General features: G+C 43.8%; 1 protein-coding gene across 1 annotated transcript in view; it reads left to right on the top strand.

Moving 5' to 3' along the window:
• LOC146788991 (uncharacterized) overlaps positions 1–21,935 on the top strand; it is a 144,483-nt gene that overhangs the window by 86,852 nt on the left and 35,696 nt on the right. Inside the window, exon 3 of the mRNA XM_085630579.1 lies at positions 420–553. Coding sequence (XP_085486705.1) covers positions 420–553 — 134 coding nt within the window. The remainder of the gene's footprint in view (positions 1–419; positions 554–21,935) is intronic.

The following is a 21,935-nucleotide window of genomic DNA, read 5'->3' as shown; positions in this document are numbered from 1 at the left end:
CCGGTCGGTAACGGCATATTTACCGAAAATAGGCCGTTACCGACCGGTATTTCGCTACCTACATGAGGCCCTTTGTGTTTCCAGAGCTACAGCTACCAGAAGAAGGGAATTCCTTCACCTTTATCCATAACTGCGATCCATGGGTGCTAGATATGGTCTGCTTCATCCATGCTTTTTTAAGGTCACCATCCAAGATAAGACTTCCACCTATGAAAATCCTGCAGACCGTAAGCATTTCCTAAAATGTTTTTCCTCTGATACTCCTTCTAAGAGTTAATAATATATATTCACCATATGAGACATTGCTGTCTTCTTCTATCTTATTGGTGGTTACATGTATTTCAATGGTATTACTCTTGTTGAGTTCCAGCTTTGTTCTGTCTTTGTACTGAACTTTATTATATTTTTTCTCATTACAGGTTTCTTCCCTGTCCTTGTCCAGTCAGATTTTTTTGACAATATACCCTGTCACCGTTGCATCATGTTCCGCCTGCTATGCCATCGTCTTCTTGTGCTGTCACCACTCCCATCCTCATGTATGCCCTTTACCAAGGTATGTTTTAGTTGTCATTACATTGACATGTACTGTCTCTTTTGCTCAGATCCTCTTCCCATTCTTTCCCTTCTTTCTATCCCTTTCTTATTCAATCTTCATTTGAGTTCTCCTTTATATGCTCTATCTTTTGCATGACCTTCTTTCCTTTAACCTTTTCCAAGACTTTTTTCTGCTTTACAGCTAATGAAGACCTCATGAATTTATTTTATTTAGTGTTTGTTTATAACATTCAGTGTACTCTCATGGAATGTCAAATGCTTTATTAATCCTATAAAACGACAGACAACTCTGTCTCATGTGGCCAAGGATGACCCAGATTTGATTCTCCTTCAAGAAACTTACCTCACAGAACCTGAAGCCTTAAAGCTCAAACGTAGTTGGGTGGTTACAGGTCTAACATCCTGATCCCTTCTAAATGAAATTTTATATCATAAAAAAATTGCATGTGACAATTGTTTCTCAAACAACTGATACTGATGGGAGATAGATTGTTGTGTAATTCCTTATTAATAATGTTTATGGTCCCACTCAATCAGATTTCAATTTCTGGCCAGATATATCAAACAATGCTTGCAAAAGGATGATGATTAGTTTATGCTAGGAGGTGACTGCAATTAGAATATTGATTCTTTCCTTGATCAGTGATCCACAATAAAATGTCTACCATCTGAAATGTACAAACAATTTCACTCACCTATTACACAAAGACAATTAACTGATTCATGGAGGCTTTGCAATCCTGCTTCCTCAGATTACTCCTTCCATTCTCCTATTCATGGTTCCCTCTCTTGGCTTGATCATATATTTATAGGTAAATCTCTATCCCAAAATATTATTGGTTCTTCACTAATTCCTATATTAATCTCTGACCATGCATCAGTAATAAAAGACTTTGACTTTATTCCACCTCAGCCCAAATCCAGTTGGTGGAGATTTAATCATTCTCTTTTACGAGACCCTAACTTCTCTTCATCTTTCTCTTCTTCTGCTATGGAATTCTTTACAATTCATAATGATACAGTAATCTCCCCTTAACTTTTTCGGGACACTTTAATAGCATCTTCACTTGGTTTTATAATTGATTTTGTAGCTAAAAAGAAGAGACATTTCAATAAAGAGTACAAGTCCCTTTTATCCACTATAAAAACACTAGAACATAAATTCTATACAATGAAGTCTGGCTCTGCCCTAAAGGAACTTATCAGAGCCAAAATACAATTTAATGAACATTCTATGAATAATGCATCTTCAATCTTACTTAAACAAAGTGCTCATTTCAATGGAGGTCATGACAGAGTTGGCAAACTGTTATCTAATTATCTAAAAATTAGGAAACAACATAAATATATTGATACAGCGGAAGCAGGTTGTTTCAGAGTGAACCCCCTTTTATTACAACTAATCCTTTCTGGTATAGCTAAGACTCAATTCATCGGGCCCATTTCCTCTTCATCATACTCTCAACCATTACTAGCTTCTAACAACTGCTACCAACATCACATAGGTCCTCCCGTGGATCTTGCGTTGAGCTATAATAATTAACAATTATTCTATGAGGACCTGGAACAGATAATTGGTATTTCAAACTGACGTTTCACCATACCTTAACACTTTTATCAGCCATGAATATAGATTTCTAGAGACAAAGAATATCACCAAAAGAACGAGACAGAACCGCTAAAGGTAATTTAGTATAAACATTTATCTAATGCCTCAAGAATGCAGTAAAATCAGAAATACATCTAAAGATCAGATTTTATGACAATTAAAGACTGCAAAATAAAAACCACTCAGTACATGAAATTTCAAGTTCAGTGATGTTCATACAAAACAATCAATGTTGTCTCAGGTTCTGTCCTCAAGAAATCAGTTTGTGTCCGTTGTGCAGCTTCTATTTGCCACATCCGGAGTCAGGATAAACCATCAGATGAGAAAGGTTATCTGCCTGCACCCACTTGCCAGCCGGCAATAGCACAGTATAAGGTCTTAGTTCGCTTAAAGTTCTGTTCATTAGAGTCTGTGTCACTCAGAACCAGCAAATGGGCGAGGTAAAAGAAAACTTGTGGTAAGAAAAATGCGTGGATCAAAGAAAACCCGACAGCATGTCAAGCACGGAAATCAGACAGCCAGCCAGTCAGCCACCAGACTCCTCCTTAATTTGGACAACTATACTCCAATGCCTCCAAGTTTACACCCCTAAAAGTATTGATTTCATCAGTCCATGGGGTTTTATTGGTCGTTCATGATGGGCTGTTATATGGTGATCAGTAACATATACAAATCTGGCAGAATTCAGTAATCCTTTTCCCACATTTTTCTTTAAAATCATTATATTCATTTTAGTTAGTGTCTAGTAACATCCTGGAAGTAGACAGTTTTTCGGCATCTGTCATCAGTCCGTCCCAGGCGCTTTTCAACTGGGATGCAACACAATTATTACAATTCACTAAAACGTGTTAGATATGAGAAATTAGTCCATTGCAAATGAGAATACAGTTGGACATCTTACAGAAAGTTCTCTTAGGGCTTGGGTATCAGTTTCACATTACTTAGCATTAGCTAAGCAAAGAAATCCTTTGAGGCCAAAGCAGAAAACAGTTAAATTATTAAATAATAAAGAGCACACGTTTCTCAATGCATTTAGCTATTCTTATTAATTCAAATTTAATATCCTTATGAAATACATGTCAGTATTAAGCGCTACTAAAAATGTTATTTTTCGAAGTCATTTACATATACATGAGTAGGCATAATTACATTTCAACGTTTCACTCTTCAATGCGTGCAAATACATACGTTACATTACAGGACCCTTATAACATTCTACGTCAGTTTTCTTAGTTATATGCATTCTTTACACTCAAATACTGTCAATACATGAGTTTTCTAAAGTAAATCAAATGGAAATAAACTATTCAATGCACATTATTATTTGCCAATGTAAGTTTTCTAAAGGTGCAGTTTAATTTTTATCTTTTCATCTAATAATACATAAATGCGTCAGCATAACCTTATTGTTTCTTAGCATAGTTTCTCATTGTTACATATATAATATATTATATCATTCTGCATGCTGTTACGATGCAGTATCTAAAACGTGTACAGACAAAATTTCTCTCAGCAGGTAAACATATCATTTTGTCTCATCCATTTGAAAAGAGAAAAAAAAGGTATCGTAAATCGATTTTCATAGGTAGGAATTGGTGAAGATGGCTGCATGATAACATTTACGCTCCATCAATATCGACTCCATATGTGACTTCTATGGATCTCATTTATATAAGAATAAGGACATACTGAATGAATTTGCCACATACTATCAATCTCTTTGTACTTCTGAAGCTCCTCCACTTTCTTCCAATATACATTCTTACTAAGACACTGCTCCCAAACACGTTCACAAAAATCTTGACTTTTCTCCCCTTGAGACAGATATCTCTCTAAAAGAAATCTCCAATGCTCTTAGAACACTTAAGAAAGGGAAACCCCCCTGGCCCTGATGGTTGCACAGTGGAATTGTTCCTCTATTTTACCCAATATTCTCTTACCACGACTATTACAATTATTATTTTTTCTCCATAACTGGGTTGACTCTTGGCACATTCCGGGAAGCCACTGTTTGACTTATTCAAAGAGGGGAAAGATCCTTATGTTGCAAAAACTATAGGCATGTTTCTCTTGTAAATGTAGATTACAAAATCTTAGCTAAACATTTAGCTTTAGGCATAGAACCTTTTCATCCCACGTTATTAGGCAGGGAACAGTCAGGATTTTTAAAAGTATGCCTTACTTCGGATAGTCCTCGATTAAATTTAATGTCCTAAATAAAGCCTCCCTTCTTTCGTATCCCTTAGAAGCTATATAAGGCTTTTCATAGGATTGACTGAAATTTTATGTTCAAGACTTTAGTATGGCATGGTCTTGGCACAAAGATTAAATCCTTAATCTCTTTAATAAATGTTTCCCAAAAAGCCTCAGATTTAGCCAATGAGGTGACCTTTCCTTATTTCTTCAGTGGGGAGTTCGACAAGGTTGCCCTATCCCTGTTACTTTTTGTTTTAGCCCTGGAACCCTTCCTGTCCCATATATGTAGTAAATTCTTAATTTCAGGCTTTCAGTACAGGGCCAATAAATTGATATTAACAGATTATGCTAATGACATCCTCTTCTTCATATAGAATCCTGATGCTTTGATACTGGCTTTACTCACAGACAATTTTAATTTCATCCTGGTCTCAGGTTCAAAATTAATTCAGATAGGACCGAAATTCTACCCCTCAATAAATTCACTTTGAATTGTGCATTTGAATCCTCTGGTTTTCAATGGAACTCTTTTAAAATGGAATACCTGGGACTTTGGTTTACCTCGTCTACTAGGGAATCTGTTACTCTTAATATCAAGGAAAGTCTGGCTAAAGTTGAGTCCTTATTATTTTCCTGCAATCCTTTGTTTCTCTCTTGGTGGGAACATATTGACTCTATTAAAATGATAGTTATTCCCATATATATATTATTATATATATAATTATATGTCCTATCAATGATTCTTGTACCCGTACCTTCTCTTTATTTCAAGAAGATAGACTCTATTCTCTTGAAATTTCTATAGAGACAGAAAGAATCCAGGATTTATCTTGAAAAACTGAAGCAATTTAAGAATAATGGTGGTACTAACTTTCCGGACTTTCCTCTATATCACATAGCCTTTTTGTTTATTCCAAGCTTCTCAGTGGATCTCCAAAGTTCCCTCGTCATGACAGTGCTACACAGTCAACACACGCAACTTCCAACTACCCCTGCACGCTACGTGCAGTCAGGCAGACTGGCACCATGCTTTGATTCTCTTGTTAAAACCCATCCCTGTCCCGTTCATCCTGCACGCCATAAGTGTACGTGTGAAAAGTATGTTATATCTTTATTTGAATCATGCCATGCATCGTTGGAATCATTTGTATTGTATTATTTATCTTAACCGTTATCGCCTTGGTAACTTCTGTACATGATTATTTAGTAAAATAATAATGTGCGCTTGAAAAAAAAAATACAGCAGCACTCAGTTTGTCTCTGTTTGCTGGCCAAATAAGGATAGGTACTATGGGACGCTGCATGTTGATTGCGCTCTACGTGCAACAACCATCTTTGGTGTGGCCATGCTATAAATAGCCACACCCAAGTTCTACAAGGCGCTTAGTCTTCCATCGGCGCTCAGGGAAACAACCAGTCACTGAAACGCTTACCTGTTTTCAACGCGACTCCCGCCTGGATTCTTCTCGGCTTTGGTGCTCTGCTGGAAACATCATGGTGGGCTGTTCAGAAGCCTCCCTGCCGTTCCTGGAAAGAAAAAACATTGCGAAAGCTAAGTGAACAATTTCTTTTAACTTAAGGCGCCCATCGCAAGAAAGCTGCATATTGAAAGTTAAAGACAATTTTGGAACACTTTTTTATTAAAAGAAAAGCACTCGAAAGACTTAGCAAAAGTATATTAGAGAAATGTTCTAGTTGTTGTTTGTCATAGTATATTTTCCACAGAAGTACGTGATGGAACAAGCTAATTGGGGAAAGTGCAAGTAAGTAATGAAAGTCAATACAGTATAGAGCAATTAATAGTGTAAAATGAATACAAGGCGTGTAAAAGAAATTAAGTACCTTATATCGTGTTATTTATTATTGACTCACAGAAGAAATTACAGAACAAGGTATCAGACTGCACCCCTCGAAGACCACGACTAACAACATCCCCCAAGTAAGACTTGATGCAATCACAAGACTACAAGGGCGCTATGCCACAATTCTTAAGATCACAGGTACGACTATTACTTGTAGTATATCACTCATTAAGGAAAAGAGATTTGTAGAGTTGTAGTAATTCCCTTTGATATATACAAAAACAGTGTTTAATCTCAACTTTTTGCATCGCAGGTCGACCGCAAGAAGACGCCAACGTCCAGTATCCGGCCCTCCTCCCTAAACCTTATCACATAGCCGTAGTGGATTTAAAGCAAACACAGGTTATAAGGTAGGGTACTGGGAAGTTGGCTCATAGTGTCTCTGCGAAACTCCAATCAAGCACCCTACAGGTAAGACTGCTTGTCTGTTCTGACACTCCCTTCCATTATTGCTTGACATGAAAAATCACTCCTTCAACCATTCTCCACCCAAGAGGTGACCTCTTTCTCCTCCTCGTCCTATTTTATTTCTGCACCACTTTTTAAACACTTGTTGATTGTTGTAGCCTTACTATATTCCAATTGTACCTAATCGTACCACGTTTCTTAACTCATTTCTATGGTAAAATAACTTTTTTTAAACAAATTCTAAATTGTTATATCGTTCACACTTTTTCAAAAACATGTTATTGTCTAAATCACTTTCAAAAGAAATTCTTTCTTCTAATCACTATTGTATTAGATGCTTTTTATTCAATAGCAAAATCTCCTTCGCCCTTTTCACCCTCCTCAGTATCTTTATCTATATTAGATTTATCGCCCTAAACCTCCCTTACATACAAATCCTTTTTCTCTAAATATCTTTCTTGTTCTAAATCCAAAGTAGAACTTCTATGGGCATCCGACCTGAACAGCTCCTGGGCTATTGCGTTTTAGGACAAAATCCTTTTATTTTCTTTACATTAGGCTGTACATTACTCCATCTCTCACTGCTAAATTCTCTATAGATAACACTAAATTTTCGTCTTGTCAACACCCCAATGGTGACCGTATGCATATATTATTTTGTTGTCCAATTAATCTTACTTTTTTGCATAAAGTCTGGTCTCAAATGACAAACATTCTTCATATTCAAGACTCTTTTTCCATATTACATGCTTTTCTAGGATGTTGTTTGATAATACTTGCACTGCCACACACAAGAATACGTTATTAAATGTATTATTGACATTAGTTTTTCAACAAATTGCTGTTAATTGGAAATGTTCTTCAAATATTTGTTATAAAGCTTGGTGGTATACTGTTTGTCACCACCATAGACTTGATACAGTCTTTATCTCTCACTCTATTTCACCAAGAAATTGAAGATTTATTTTGGGTACCATTGAAGCCTTTTCTGAATAAGTGCTGTACACATTTTTCAAATACGAATTCTATAACAGCAGGATATTTGAAACCGCCATGAAATGTTGAATTCTCTATCCTTCAGCGTTTATTTATTATTAGTATTTTACTATAGAAAGTTATTACATTGTTATATGTTACAGTTTATTGGTCTTAATTTTCTTGCATATGCTAAATACTGTATATTTTTTTACTTCTATTCCTTACTTTTCCACCTCCCTCCTCCCCTTTACACATGACAATGTTTAAAAGCTTCTGTTTTACAGGTTAAAATTTTTCGTATCGTTGGCTAATCTTTATCCTTTTCTAGTCACTCATCTTCCTGTCATAATTGTTGTATTTGGCAAATACATTTTATTCTGCAATATGGTTGCTGACATTAATTGTTAATGAGTAAAGTTTTTTGAGCGTAAGAAAAGGGTTGGCACGCCAGTACAGGACTCTGAAAACCGGCACTGTCCGGGAAAGATCGAGACGTCAGGTCCCCCTTGCTTAAAACAGCCCCTCCCTTTAGCCTGGCAATCTTTATCTTTCCATCCATCCATGCTTCTCTCCTCTCTCTGTTCTCCCTCTCTAATCACATTTATTCTGCCTTCCTAGTGTTTTAAATGGAAATCTAGAAGTTCAGGTACTCACTATTTAGAGCACCTGTTTGGTCCTGAGAAGTGTCGGTACTCTCCCATTAAATGTATAGCAGTTGTGCTGAGAAGTGCAGGTACTCTCCCCCTCAAATCAAAGAAGTGCAGGTACTGATTACTGGACAGTAGCAGCCCATTTAAAGCACTGTCCCCCCCTCTCTTCCTCTCCCCCTTTAAACCTTCTTGTGCCTCCAACAAGTAATCTGAGGGGCATATGACAGGAGCACCAGGAGCGGCCCTGAACTTTCAAAACTGGCCTCAAGGGCTCCAGCCTACTAGGGAAATGCCTGGTGGAATAAAAGACCTGTCTGTGTATCAATTATAAAGATGGCCGCTACTTCAGCCCATAGTGATGCAATTGGGCAAGAAGCGCTATCCTTTCGCATATTCCTCCTTTCTGGGTGGAATTTTGTGGGGGCCCTTGGGGATTTCCTGCATCTTTATCATCCTCTTGGCAAGCAACAGTGCCAGGTCCAAACTTTTGTTGCCGACCCATATATTTGTTGGTTTCGAGAATATCCCCAGTAGGCATTGTAATCGTATTTATATAGCACTTACTACTCCTGATGAGGCATTGAAGCTCTTTATGCTGGACAGCCCACTGCTCCGGAACCCAAGGTTAGAGGTTAGTCCAGTGTTATTGGTTATTAGGATTAGTCTTCTGCACTCAAGTAAACCATCCCGTGCATTTATTCCAGTTCCACATTAACGGGAGTTAGGTGGGATCATTACTGGGGCGGTATGTGAGTCATGCAGGTGGTTGGTGAGGTTAGTGGATGAGCTTGAAGGCATTAGGTATTCTTAGGTTGTAGGGGTATGACTTTCAAAGAAGGAGTGGTTGTGATCATTGATAAGAGGTGTGGGCAATTTTCAGAAATACAGTCAGAGAGATTAAGGCAAACATGCATGTGACTTTGAGAAGGTTGTGCTCAGGAGTAGGCATGCAGAGGATGGAAGGGATGGAGAGGGGCATTTGAAAGGAAAAGGAGAGTCGACAATCTGAATTTTTAAGTAAAGTTCAGTTTTTCTTGTAAAAATTAGAAATGTAGAAGTTGCTTTTTTGAGATAGTATGCAATCTGAGGATGCACGATTGTGCAAGAAACGGCATCCTTTGTATGTGAAGACCGTGATATATTAGGAGCATTTGAATCAAGCAAACAGCAAGGACAGCTGACTAGCGCCCTAGCTGGAAAGCATAAAGTAATACCTGGACTCATAAGTAGAGAAATATGGAGAGCTTTAGGGTGTGCTCGATGGTAGCAGTAACCTCAAGATCATAGCAATGTGAGAAAATGCAAACCTTGAGAAGGGGATTCTGCAAATGCTGGAGTGGGTGTCTGATGATGCTCAAGTTTGACTCAGAGTATTCATTATAAAGCAAAAAGGGGCCTGTTTTGGATGCCCCTGATTGTGGCATGACACACAGAGGAAGTGTATCACCTTTATTCATGCGGGTGGTGGGTGGAGATCCAGAGACTGAGGTGAGAAGATTGGTGACTAGGCTCCCTTTAGAAATTAAATAAAGTCTTTGTTAGCAAGCGGTTGCTTCTTAAACTTCTGAAACACTGCCCCTTTGTAAAAGGGTGGGGGAAGGGTTGGGACTACAGAATCTGTATGTGCAAGGCGAAGGGGACTCTTTCGGAGAAGCCCAGCCTTTTGTCTGTCTTCAGCACAGCAGATGCAGAGTCAGCACCCGTTATTGTGGATGCTCCAGGCAGGAGACCACCCTCCTGTAAGGGGCCATCCCTACCCAAAGGCTGTGTCTGAGGAGCAGCCAAGAAAAGACATTTACATTCTGGTACAGGCATGTGGGGTTGGTTTGTCAATTACACAATCCAGAGGTGCAACATGAATAATTTGTTTTTAAATCACAAATGTTCTGGTTGTTACAGTGGGGTACAGTCCTACAGATACACCTCATGTGCATCGTATATATTAATAAAAATTACTTTAAAAATCTCAGAACTGGGGCTGGTGGGCTGCAATGTCATGCATAAGTCACAACTGCCTAGAAATTGCTGTGATTGTGACTGCTGTGTTTGCGACTGCTGTGATTGCAACTGCTGTGATTGCAACTGTTGTGTTGCTAAACATGCAGAGACAATAAAGTCATATGAAGAACACGAAGCAGCGGTGACTTTGTCCGTGCCCCAAAGGAGAGGCACACATTTTATTTTCCTGCACAGCCTGGTTTCAAAGAATACAGTAGAACACAAGAAAGGTCAAACAAACAGAAAAAGGCAAAACCGAAAGCGTTCTGCTGGGTATCGGCAATGACACTGCTTTAACCAGGTATTTGTTTACTGATCACAAAGAAGAAAGTCAATATAGTTACCATGCCAACCAATGCAGATTTTGAAGGAAGAACAATTCAGTGTTTTGCAAAATCTTCCAGCAAAAAGCTCGAAAATTACAAAATATGGGGGCGTGGCCAGCAACACGACCGCGTAGGACATACTTACTGTGAGCTCCAGTCACCGGACCTGATTCTGACAACAATCCGATCACCCCGTGGCCTGTCCTTACACCACTTATACTCTTCAGCACTCCTGCTCCACCGCTCCAGCTGTTACGGTTGGAGGGCTGATCCACGGTGCCCGTAACTGGCTAAGATGAACCCGTCGGCACCCGAGGACAAAATGGCGACTGGGGAGTAAGCTGTCTGGGGCGAGAGCAATGGGCTGAGATACGGTGCATTGCTATGGAGCCAAAGCAGAGAAACGGCGTCTGACTGCGGATTGCGGCCCGATACCCCAAGAGAAGTGTTCGGAGACCCTGTAGCCTATACAGACTGACTTGATCTTTGAGGCCTCCGGGAGCAGCGAGCTGGGCCGGCGAGGAATTCCTGCAGTTGCGCCCCTACCCTGTCTCCGAGCTGCTCCTTGGATGCGGCGGTGGCTGCAGATGGAGCGGAGGTTCAGATCCGTGGGCCCACTGCAACGGACCGGCGCTGAGACGATCCTGGGCATCCACAGCTCATGACTTGAGATCTGAGCCCCGAGGGCCACTGTGATTGGCCTGGGGCTTTGGGCCTTGAGCAAAAGGTGATGCTGTGGCTGAGCTCATATTGTCAGCAATGACCCGGTTTGCGGTGGAGCCCTCCCTAGCCCTTGGAGGAGAGCCCTGAACGTGGACTCTGCTGGTGGACGCGGTAGGTGAGGTGGTGGCCGGTTCCCCTTTGGATGGTGGCCATCTCCCGGTGGGTGCGGCTGGAAGTAACGGGGGCTCGGACAAGCGCTGCAGCAGGAGAGTCCGCTGGCCGGATGTTGACTCGCCCTGGGGGAAGAGAGGAATCCCTCCCTTCTTGGTCCCTCCACAGGCATACTGAGACTCTGGGGCAGGTAATTGAGAGAGTGCCTTTACCCTGAAACCCTTTCTCTGTGTGGGAGTGGCCCCGGTGCCCATGAGGTGAGGACTGACCAGCTGGCCCCATAGTAGGACCGATGGCCTGGTGCCTCTAACGAGGCCCCCCTATACGCCACTGCCTCGGGTGAACGGACTTAGGAATCCTCGCTTCCTCTGTACCATCTCCTCCACCCGGACCTTGGTCTGCTTTGATCTGCCTATGGTGGGTCCCCACTTTCTCCTGCTCCGCTCAACCATTTTCTGTTGTCTGGGGGATCGGGGAGCCAATAAATTATGGAGCAACGTGAAAACAGGCCCACTGATCGACTGGCTCCTGTACTCATCTGGGCCCCTACTTGCTGCTACGTACTGGGAATGACAGAACGAACAACACTATATCCCAGCTGCCCCTACATGACATGAGGCTCTGCACTACTGCTTGGAGCCCTCTCCTCCTTTCACTGTCCCCTGGTCCCTAGTGAGTCATTGCTCTGTGGTTCCTTAAGTGTGGAGAGACTTCCAGCAAAATGATCATAGACAAAGACCCCAAGAACGTCAGACTTGGCAAACTAGACCACTATGCAAGAGTCCGCTTCAAGGGGAATCTGGAGGAGAGTGCCGCCCCTGGCCCGAGCAATGTGGATATGCTGCAAGCCATACACTGCTAGACATCAGCTCTTAAAAATAAAATTGGCGAAGTGAGATTGGAGGTCTCTCTCCTGCGTCAAGACCTCCGGAATGTCACAAACAGAGTGACAATGGAGGAAGCAAGAAATTCTGAAGTTGAAGACATAGTCCAGGGACTGAATAAGGACTCAGAGGACCAGCGCAAAATAAACTCTGATGTCCTATGGCAGATCGAAGATGCAGAAAATAGGGCCCAATGCAATCATCTTTGGTTCGTAGGATTACCCGAAGGAGTGGAAGGCGACACCACCAGTGAGTTTCTTACCTCATGGTTGGGAACCACCTTCTCTAGTGAGCTCTTCTCCACATGTTTCGTAATAGAGCGAGCCCTGAACCCTGAGAGGAAAGCCCCCCTCCCTAGGGACTGCCCTAAGGCAATCATTGCAAAATTCTTTAATTTTTCTAGACAGAGACACCATCCTACGGGAAGCATACAAACTGGTTAAACTGAGATATGAGGGTTCAAGATCATAATCAACCCAGACTATAGTTTTGAGATTCAATGCCAACGCAGGTTGTTTGAATCAGCAAACTCAAAACTCTGCGCTCTACACCTCCAATGTATGCTCCTCTTCCTGGCTAAGCTGAAAGTCCTCTATCAGGGCAAGTCATTTTGTTCCCACTCCCCAGAAGAGGCCTGGGCATGTATAGAGGAAAGACCAATCCTTGCTTCAGGCTCTGAGGACCGGCGAACCATTGACCTCCATGGCCCCAAGACAATGGAACCAGGGGTAAGCCTTGGTTCACCAGGCGACGGTCTTGGACACAACAGAGGACCAAATCGGGGAGCCCTTCTCTAACGAAGCCAAGAGGAAAACTTCGGCTCATTGTCAGAAACCAAAATTGCTATGGCTCTGAATGCTCGCCAAACTCAGGATCCCTCACCGTTCGCCTCCTCACGGACACCACAGGAAGAACCCAGATCCTCGTCAGACACGGAGAGTGTACACCCATTGGCCAGAGTTATCATGGCCCTGGAGCAAGACTCTACCCTGACAACGCCAATGGCATAGACATCCTCCATGGCCGCTGACCATCAGACCGCGGGAGTGACACTTAATTGATCGGTGAACCTCACAATGACATCCCAGCGACACCGCATTTTGCCCCCCAAGAAAGACCAGTCCCTCAATAAGACACGCTCCTCTGATGACTGGGAGTGGTTTCACATGATACCCTTTCCTGATTCACTTTTTATTCTCCTTTTCCCATTTGCCTCCTCCCCTTTCTCTTTTCCGTTCTTTCCCCCTCTGCTATCTCTCCCTGTCACCCCCTCGTTTCCCCTCTCCAACACTATCTGTTCAGCGTTCAACTTCAATTTCCTGTTGAGTTGATCATTGCTGTTTAACTGTTCAATATGGGGAGGTCAGCAGATCTTCTGCCAAGTCAGCAATGTGTTGTCTTGGCATGTTGCGGGGAGACACAGAGTCGGTGATGGGGAGATGGGGTGGGGGTACCAAGCATAAAACATGTTTGCTCAAATGATGGTTCTACATTGCATGACTAAAGAGACAAGATGGTACCAAACTGATCTTGGTCCCAGAGGGGCTGCTACCTCCCTGATGCTTTCCCAGATTAATGAGCACAGTCGAGTAGGAATCTAGACAACACTCTATCCTCACCTGGAACATCATTGGGATGGGTATCACAGTGAAACAAGGATTAGTGGCCGATTCCATCAAACGTCTCAAACCAGATGCGGTCCTTCTCCAGGAGATGCACCTTAAAGGCAAACAATGGTAATTCTTAGCCAGGGGTGCATATACTATCCTGGTACATGCAGGATTCACCTCTGGATCCTGAGGGGTAGCGGTGCTGATCTGGAAAACACCCCCCTTAAGAACATTGAAAACTTGGTTACACCCACTGGGCACATATGCGGCACTCCAGGGCCTCTGGGAGAGATGTGATGTCACTAGTATTAGTGCCCACACTCCGACTCCAAGGCTATACCCTGTCCGAACTTAGAGACATCTTACTAGAAATTCCCTCCTCTAGACACATCTTAGGGGGCGATTTTAAAGATGTAGTAACTCCCTGACTAGATAGAACATGTGAGACGTCACACATCGATGGGGTCATTCCGTTGGCCCCATTTCTTAGCTCCCTGGGTTTTACAGGTCTGTGGAGAAAGCACCACCCACTACTGCAACACTACTCCTAATACATAGGGGCCCACAAAGTATGCAACCCGACTTTACACCAGCGGGTGAAACGGGGCAGATATACGGGGCAAAATACTTGGTGAGAGGCCTCTCAAACCGCTCCCCATTCTGGGTAACTATAGGTCAGAAACCCCGCCTGGCCACTACCACATGGAGACTAAACACCTGGGAACTTAGAGACACAAATATGACGCATGCAATCTGTGTCGAAACTGAACTTTACTTCTAGGAGAACCGAGAAAAAGGCTAATCATGAAATAGTGTGCATCGAATCTTGTCTGCTGAGAGCGGAAGCAAGACACACCCCCCAACCTCAACCGTCCCTTAGACGTAAGATCAATACCCTGCGATCTGAATATATTGAACTGGCCACTAACGAGGTTCACCACCATATGCTTGTAACACAGCATCGCTTTTATGAATTTGGTGATAGGGCTGCCAAACTGCTAGGGTGGTTGAGCCAACAGGAGGCAGAGGCTCGATGGGTTCCCCAGATACAGAGTGGGGACGGCTCCCTCTTCTCCACAGATGCCAAAATATTGGGGTAATTCACAAGATACTATACTGATCTTTATGAAAATCATCTCCTGGAGCATTCGGCACAGATCACCACTTATCTTGCGGGAACTACACTCGTGACTCTATCCAGCGATGACAGGTTATCTCTCGAGGCTAAGATCTCTTTGGAGGAAGTTCCCGCAGCTATCCTCCATTTAAACTCGGGGAAAACCCCTGTCCCCAACGGGCTACCAGCTGAGTTTAAAAAAAAACAAGCGACTCTAATAGTTCCTCATATGCTCCAACTCTTTCTTAAGGCACGAGAAGATGGTTCCCTCCCGTCAGATCTACGCTGGGCCACCATTACTGTAATCCACAAACTAGGGAAGCCCTCCACCTCATGTGACTCCTATAATCCCTTTTCCCCAATGTCGATACCAAGGTCCTAGCCACCATCCTTGCTACCCGACTCCTACGCATAATTACTACATTGGTGCATCGTGACCAGTCCGGCTTTATGCCAAGGTGTTCCACAAGAGAGAACCTGCGTAGGCTTCACAACTGGATCGTACAAGTCCAACATAGACCAGACCCTCACATTTATCTCTCCGTGGATGCTGAGAAGGCCTTCGATGCAATTCATTGGCCTTTTATGACGCAAACCCTGCAGGTACTGGGATGAGCATGCTCTACACAAAACCAACGGCCGCGGCCAAAGTTAATAATCTATTATCCATGGATTTCCTGATTAAGAGAGGTACCTTCCAGGGATGCCCACTCTCTCCACTTCTTTTTGCCCTGACATTGGAGCCACTGGCCTGTCTGATCCGAGCCCACCCAGGGGTGCTAGGCTTCCGAATGCAAGGCTCTTCTATTCCGAAAGAGAAGATTGCCTTATATGCAGATGATATTCTGCTTTACTTGACTAAACCCATGGTCTTGTTACCAATGGTCTTCCAGGTGCTTGAGGACTATTGTTCTCACTCTAGATAGACCATAAACTGGGATAAATCCAGGCTCTTCCCTGTAAGGGGGCCATGCATCCTGTCCGCTCTCCTGAAAGTAAAACTGAAATGAGCCAAGAGGCATCTCAGCCCCCTGAGCACGTAGAAAGACGGGAGAGGTATCATTGGAAAGGGGAGAATCTCCCCTTTCCAATGGTACCCCTCCCCAGTGGATCCCTGCTTGGGGATCGCCACAGGAGGGCGATCCCCAAGCAGAGATCCACCCACTAGACACCAGGGAGGGGGGAGCGGCCCCTTGGGCAAGGGCCTTCGCTCCCCCCAAATATTTTGGGCATTATTTAGTCTTTTTGCCCCCCCTGGGGGGTAGATGGGGGCAGCAGCCCTCAATCTGCCTCCCCCAGGGGGGCAAAAAGCCCACTAGACACCAGGGAATTTTATAAAAAATACCAATAGGGGTGGGGGCTGCCCAAAACGGGCAGGCCCATGCCCCCACCCTACCCCCCAATAATCACAGTCTTTCTGCCGCTGGTACTTGGGCCTTCCACACGAGTGAGGCCCCGTTTTTATCGGGAGACCCGGGGGAACGCTGGGTGGTAGGAAATTTGTGTCAGCCCAGTGATGCCACAACTTTCCCACACAAAAATGTGTGAAAAAGGTGATTTTTTCAGCTAAATTTTAGGTTTGCAGGGCATTGTGGGTAAGGAAACGTTGGGGGATCCACGCAAGCCATACCTCCCTGGATTCCCCCGGGTGTCTAGTTTTCAGAAATGTGTGGGTTTGGTAGGTTCCCCTAGGAGGCCGCCGAGCACCGGGCCAAAAACCCAGGTGACCCCCCTTGCAAAACCAGGTCGTTTTGAGGTAGGCAATTTTCATGTCGCCTCAATACGTTTTGGGCCCTTGCCTGTCGCGGGTACTTGGGCCTCCCACACGAGTGAGGCACCGTTTTTATCGGGAGACCCGGGGGAACGCTGGGTGGTAGGAAATTTGTGTCAGCCCGGTGATGCCACAACTTTCCCACACAAAAATGTGTGAAAAAGGTGATTTTTTCAGCTAAATTTGAGGTTTGCAGGGCATTCTGGGTAAGGAAACGTTGGGGGATCCACGCAAGCCATACTTCCCTGGAATCCCCCGGGTGTCTAGTTTTCAGAAATGTGTGGGTTTGGTAGGTTCCCCTAGGTGGCCGCCGAGCACCGGGCCAAAAACCCAGGTGACCCCCCTTGCAAAACCAGGTCGTTTTGAGGTAGGCAATTTTCATGTCGCCTCAATACGTTTTGGGCCCTTGCCTGTCGCGGGTACTTGGGCCTCCCACACGAGTGAGGCACCGTTTTTATCGGGAGACCCGGGGGAACGCTGGGTGGTAGGAAATTTGTGTCAGCCCGGTGATGCCACAACTTTCGCACACAAAAATGTGTGAAAAAGGTGATTTTTTCAGCTAAATTTGAGGTTTGCAGGGCATTCTGGGTAAGGAAACGTTGGGGTATCCACGCAAGCCATACCTCCCTGGAATCCTCCGGGTGTCTAGTTTTCAGAAATGTGTGGGTTTGGTAGGTTCCCCTAGGTGGCCGCCGAGCACCGGGCCAAAAACCCAGGTGACCCCCCATGCAAAACCAGGTTGTTTTGAGGTAGGCAATTTTCATGTCGCCTCAATACGTTTTGGGCCCTTGCCTGTCGCGGGTACTTGGGCCTCCCACACGAGTGAGGCACCGTTTTTATCGGGAGACCCGGGGGAATGCTGGGTGGTAGGAAATTTGTGTCAGCCCGGAAATTGCCACAACTTTCCCACACAAAAATGTGTGAAAAAGGTGATTTTTTCAGCTAAATTTGAGGTTTGCAGGGCATTCTGGGTAAGGAAACGTTGGGGGATCCATGCAATCCATATCTCCCTGGAATCCCCCGGGTGTTTAGTTTTCAGAAATGTGTGGGTTTGGTAGGTTCCCCTAGGTGGCCGCCGAGCACCGGGCCAAAAACCCAGGTGACCCCCCTTGCAAAACTAGGTCGTTTTGAGGTAGGCAATTTTCATGCCGCCTCAATACGTTTTGGGCCCTTGCCTGTCGCGGGTACTTGGGCCTCCCACACGAGTGAGGCACCGTTTTTATCGGGAGACCCGGGGGAACGCTGGGTGGTAGGAAATTTGTGTCAGCCCGGTGATGCCACAACTTTCCCACACAAAAATGTGTGAAAAAGGTGATTTTTTCAGCTAAATTTGAGGTTTGCAGGGCATTGTGGGTAAGGAAACGTTGGGGGATCCACGCAAGCCATACCTCCCTGGAATCCCCGGGTGTTTAGTTTTCAGAAATGTGTGGGTTTGGTAGGTTTCCCTAGATGCCGGCAGAGCTAGGTTTAAAAAACTACAGCTAGGCACTTTGCCAAAAAAGGTTCATTTTTCACTGCGAAATTGAGGTGTGTCCACGATGCGTTTTGCGCCATTTCATGTCGCGGGCACTAGGCCGACCCACACAAGTGAGGTACCATTTTTATCGGAAGACTTTTGGGAACACGGGGTGGGTGGAAATTTGTGGATCCACGCAGATTCCAGAACTTTCCACCACAGAAATGTGGGGAAAATGTGGGTTTTTTGGCAATTTTTTAGGTTTACAAGGGATTCTGGGTAACAGAACCTGGTGGGAGGCAGTCAAGTCACCCCATCCAGGATTCCCCTGGGTGTCTAGTTTTCAAAAATGTATAGGTTTGCTAGGTTTCCCTAGGTGCCGGCAGAGCTATGGTTCAAAAACTACAGCTAGGCACTTTGCCAAAAAAGGTTCATTTTTCACTGCGAAATTGAGGTGTGTCCATGATGCGTTTTGCGCCGTTTCCGTTCGCGGGCACTTGGCCGACCCACACAAGTGAGGTACCATTTTTATCGGAAGACTTTGGGGAACACGGGGTGGGTGGAAATATGTGGATCCACGCAGATTCCAGAACTTTCCACCACAGAAATGTGGGGAAAATGTGTTTTTTTGGCAACTTTTTAGGTTTGCAAGGGATTCTGGGTAGCAGAACCTGGTGGGAGGCAGTCAAGTCACCCCATCCTGGATTCCCCTGGGTGTCTAGTTTTCAAAAATGTATAGGTTTGCTAGGTTTCCCTAGGTGCCAGCAGAGCTATGGTTCAAAAACTACAGCTAGGCACTTTGCTAAAAAAGGGTAATTTTGCATTGTGAAAATGTGGTGTGTTCACGTTGGGTTTTGAGCCATTTCCTGTCGTGGGCACTATGCCTACCCCTACAAGTGAGGTGCCATTTTTATCGGGAGACTTAGGGTAATTCAGATTTGTAAAGGAACTGTTATTACCTATTGACTTTCGATGCATTTCTGCCTCCCAAATGAAAGGCATTGTGTAAAAAAGAAGTCATTTTAAAAAATGACTGATAATTCTCATGCTAGTATGAGTATTCCCAATTTCGGAAATGTGCAAATATCTACTGTTTCTAAACTCTATATTTTGTTCCCATTTCAGAAATACATAGGTGTCTTTCATACCGATTTTTCCATGTACACATTTTTACAGAATAATTACTATATACCCGGTACATAATAAAAAACCATTGCAAGTTGCTGCTCAGTTTTTGGCTCTGGGTTCGTCGGGTTCTCGGTGAACCTACAAGTCCTATATATCCCCACAACCAGAAATGTCCAGCGTATGTAACGGTATATTGCTTTCAAAGAGCTGTCAAAATTAGAAGAAGTTACAGGTGAAAACGTTGACACAAAAGGCGCTTTTTTAAAAATAAAATTCAATTTATCCTATATTTAACTGTTAGTTTCTATAAAGAAACCTTGATGGATCTACACAAATGACCCCTTGCTGAATTCAGAATTTTGTCTACTTCTCCAAAATGTATAGCTTTCCAGGATCCATTATTGCTTTTGTACCCATTTCCATTAACTGGAAGGAGGTCGAAAGCACAAAAAATAGCAAAAATAGGCCATGTCCCAGAAAAATGCCAAAACTGTTTAAAAAATGTTGGGTTTCTGACAAAAGTCTGGTATCCCCTAAAAGCTGGGAAAATGGTGATTTCAGCCCCAAAAACATGCATTTCACCACTTCCCCTACAGCAGGGGGAATTCCACCCCCTACCAGCTACTCAACTTACAATTGATGCATGGGACAGGGCAAATTCCTATATTGTTTGGAAAGGCAAAATCACGCGGGTTACACCATTATGGCTGGGTAGGACCTTAAAAGAAATCGCCCAGCTCCAGGGCTTTGCACCCTGGGATGCTATAGATATTTCTAAAGTGGGGGATTTACTAGAAAGTGGTACCCTCGTGCCCTTTACGTCATTACAACATGAATTCCAGCTACAAGACCACCTGTGGTACAAATACCTACAATTGGCACATGCATGGAAGGCTGAAAAAAATCCCCAAAACCTCCCAGAATATGCACCTTTGGAAGGTAGACTCCTACTAGACGAACTGTCTGAAAAAGCAGTCTCATACACTTACGAAAAACATCAATAACAACACGCCAGATCTCTTCTGGAAACATGGGAAGCAGAAATAGGCTCACTCGAAGACATTGATTGGGAGGTGGCAACTGCGCCTTATACAACTGATAATCCTTCACAGGGTGTACTACGAAAGGGCCTGCCTATTTCACATGGGCAGAGCATCCTCACCCGAATGCCAACGTTGTGCGAGGGACTGGGGTGACTTCATCCACACTCTGTGGACGTGTCCAAACATATGGACCTATTGGGAACAGATACAGAAGAAATTAGGTACGATCCTAGAATCACCAATCCCTGACGATCCCAAATATGTCCTACTGGGGATACCTAATGATGTACACTTACCTCGCATGAAACTGCTCCTATGCAATTTAGGACTGGTATTTGCTAATCAAGATTTGGCCCAGAACTGGGGGTTTTCCGTGACACCAACCCTCACGGATTGGTAGAGGGGTATGGACCTGCTCATGGCTGCTGAGAGGGTGACCTATATATATCAGGGCTGCCCACGCAAATTTCAGAAAATTTGGGTATGATGGATAGACTACTATGGACTCGCTGATGAAGCTGAGGCTCCTTTGGACTTATCTTAATGATGCTACGGTGTTTTTCCTTTTTCTCTACCCTGTTGTTAAGTATCCTGAAAAGTATGTTTCATTATCTTATACCCTACAAGGATTCTCCATAATGTCTGCAGACTTACTGTCTGTTTGTCTCACAGTCATGCTTGTATGTTTTAGTACCTTAAACAAAACAAAAAAAATATATTTGGAAAAAAAAGAAAATGGCAACATATGACTACATAAACCAAAACAAATGTGAAGAAAAGCACAGGTAAATAAAAAACTACAATCAATGAGAGGCGCAGCTTGGTGACAATAATAACTGGATTGTAAGTCTCCAAAATTGAAAAACAAGACCAATGGACCCTCTACTCACCTTCAGGTCAAGAGATCATGAGCAGTCAGAACCCTGAATTCAGCTCAGGCTAAGCTGTGATATGATGCTGTGAGAAACATAACATTCGCCTTCAGGCCATGTTGTGATCTGGAGTGGTCAGACCACTGGACTCACCTTGAGGATGGACCCCTCAGTGCAGCAGTGAAGCCTGTGTGTTCAGCGGGACATTCCAGTAACCTGGTAGTTGGCACCCCATGGGTAGAATCTGCGGGATTTGTGGCTCACAGGTTTTCTCTCCCAAGGACTCGAGGTGGGCGATCTGTGACCCCTTTCCACAATTGATTAAGATGGGGGACATTCCCACTCGCTGCTGTGGGGCAGCTCCTTGCATCAGTCCTAGGTATCTTATTGGTTCTCTTGAATGTCAGTTAAACTTTATGTAGAAAACTGAACTGGATATACTTAACTTGGGAGTTTCTAAAGAACCTGTGTACATACTCTATTGTTTCCCCCGTATTTATAATCAAGTACCTTTCCCAGGGCAGTTTCCCACTTCAGTCACACATCAGTCGGGTCCACTTCAGTCATGGATTGTAGGGTTGTGTTTAGCCAAGCCACTTGACTCAAGCCCTCACCCATGATGAATAACAATTTGCTCA

The sequence above is a fragment of the Triturus cristatus genome, chromosome 10, assembly GCF_964204655.1.
Source record: "Triturus cristatus chromosome 10, aTriCri1.1, whole genome shotgun sequence".
Lineage (NCBI taxonomy): Eukaryota > Metazoa > Chordata > Amphibia > Caudata > Salamandridae > Triturus > Triturus cristatus.
Note: the sequence above shows the minus strand (reverse complement) of the source record. Positions and strands in the feature narration are given on the sequence as shown.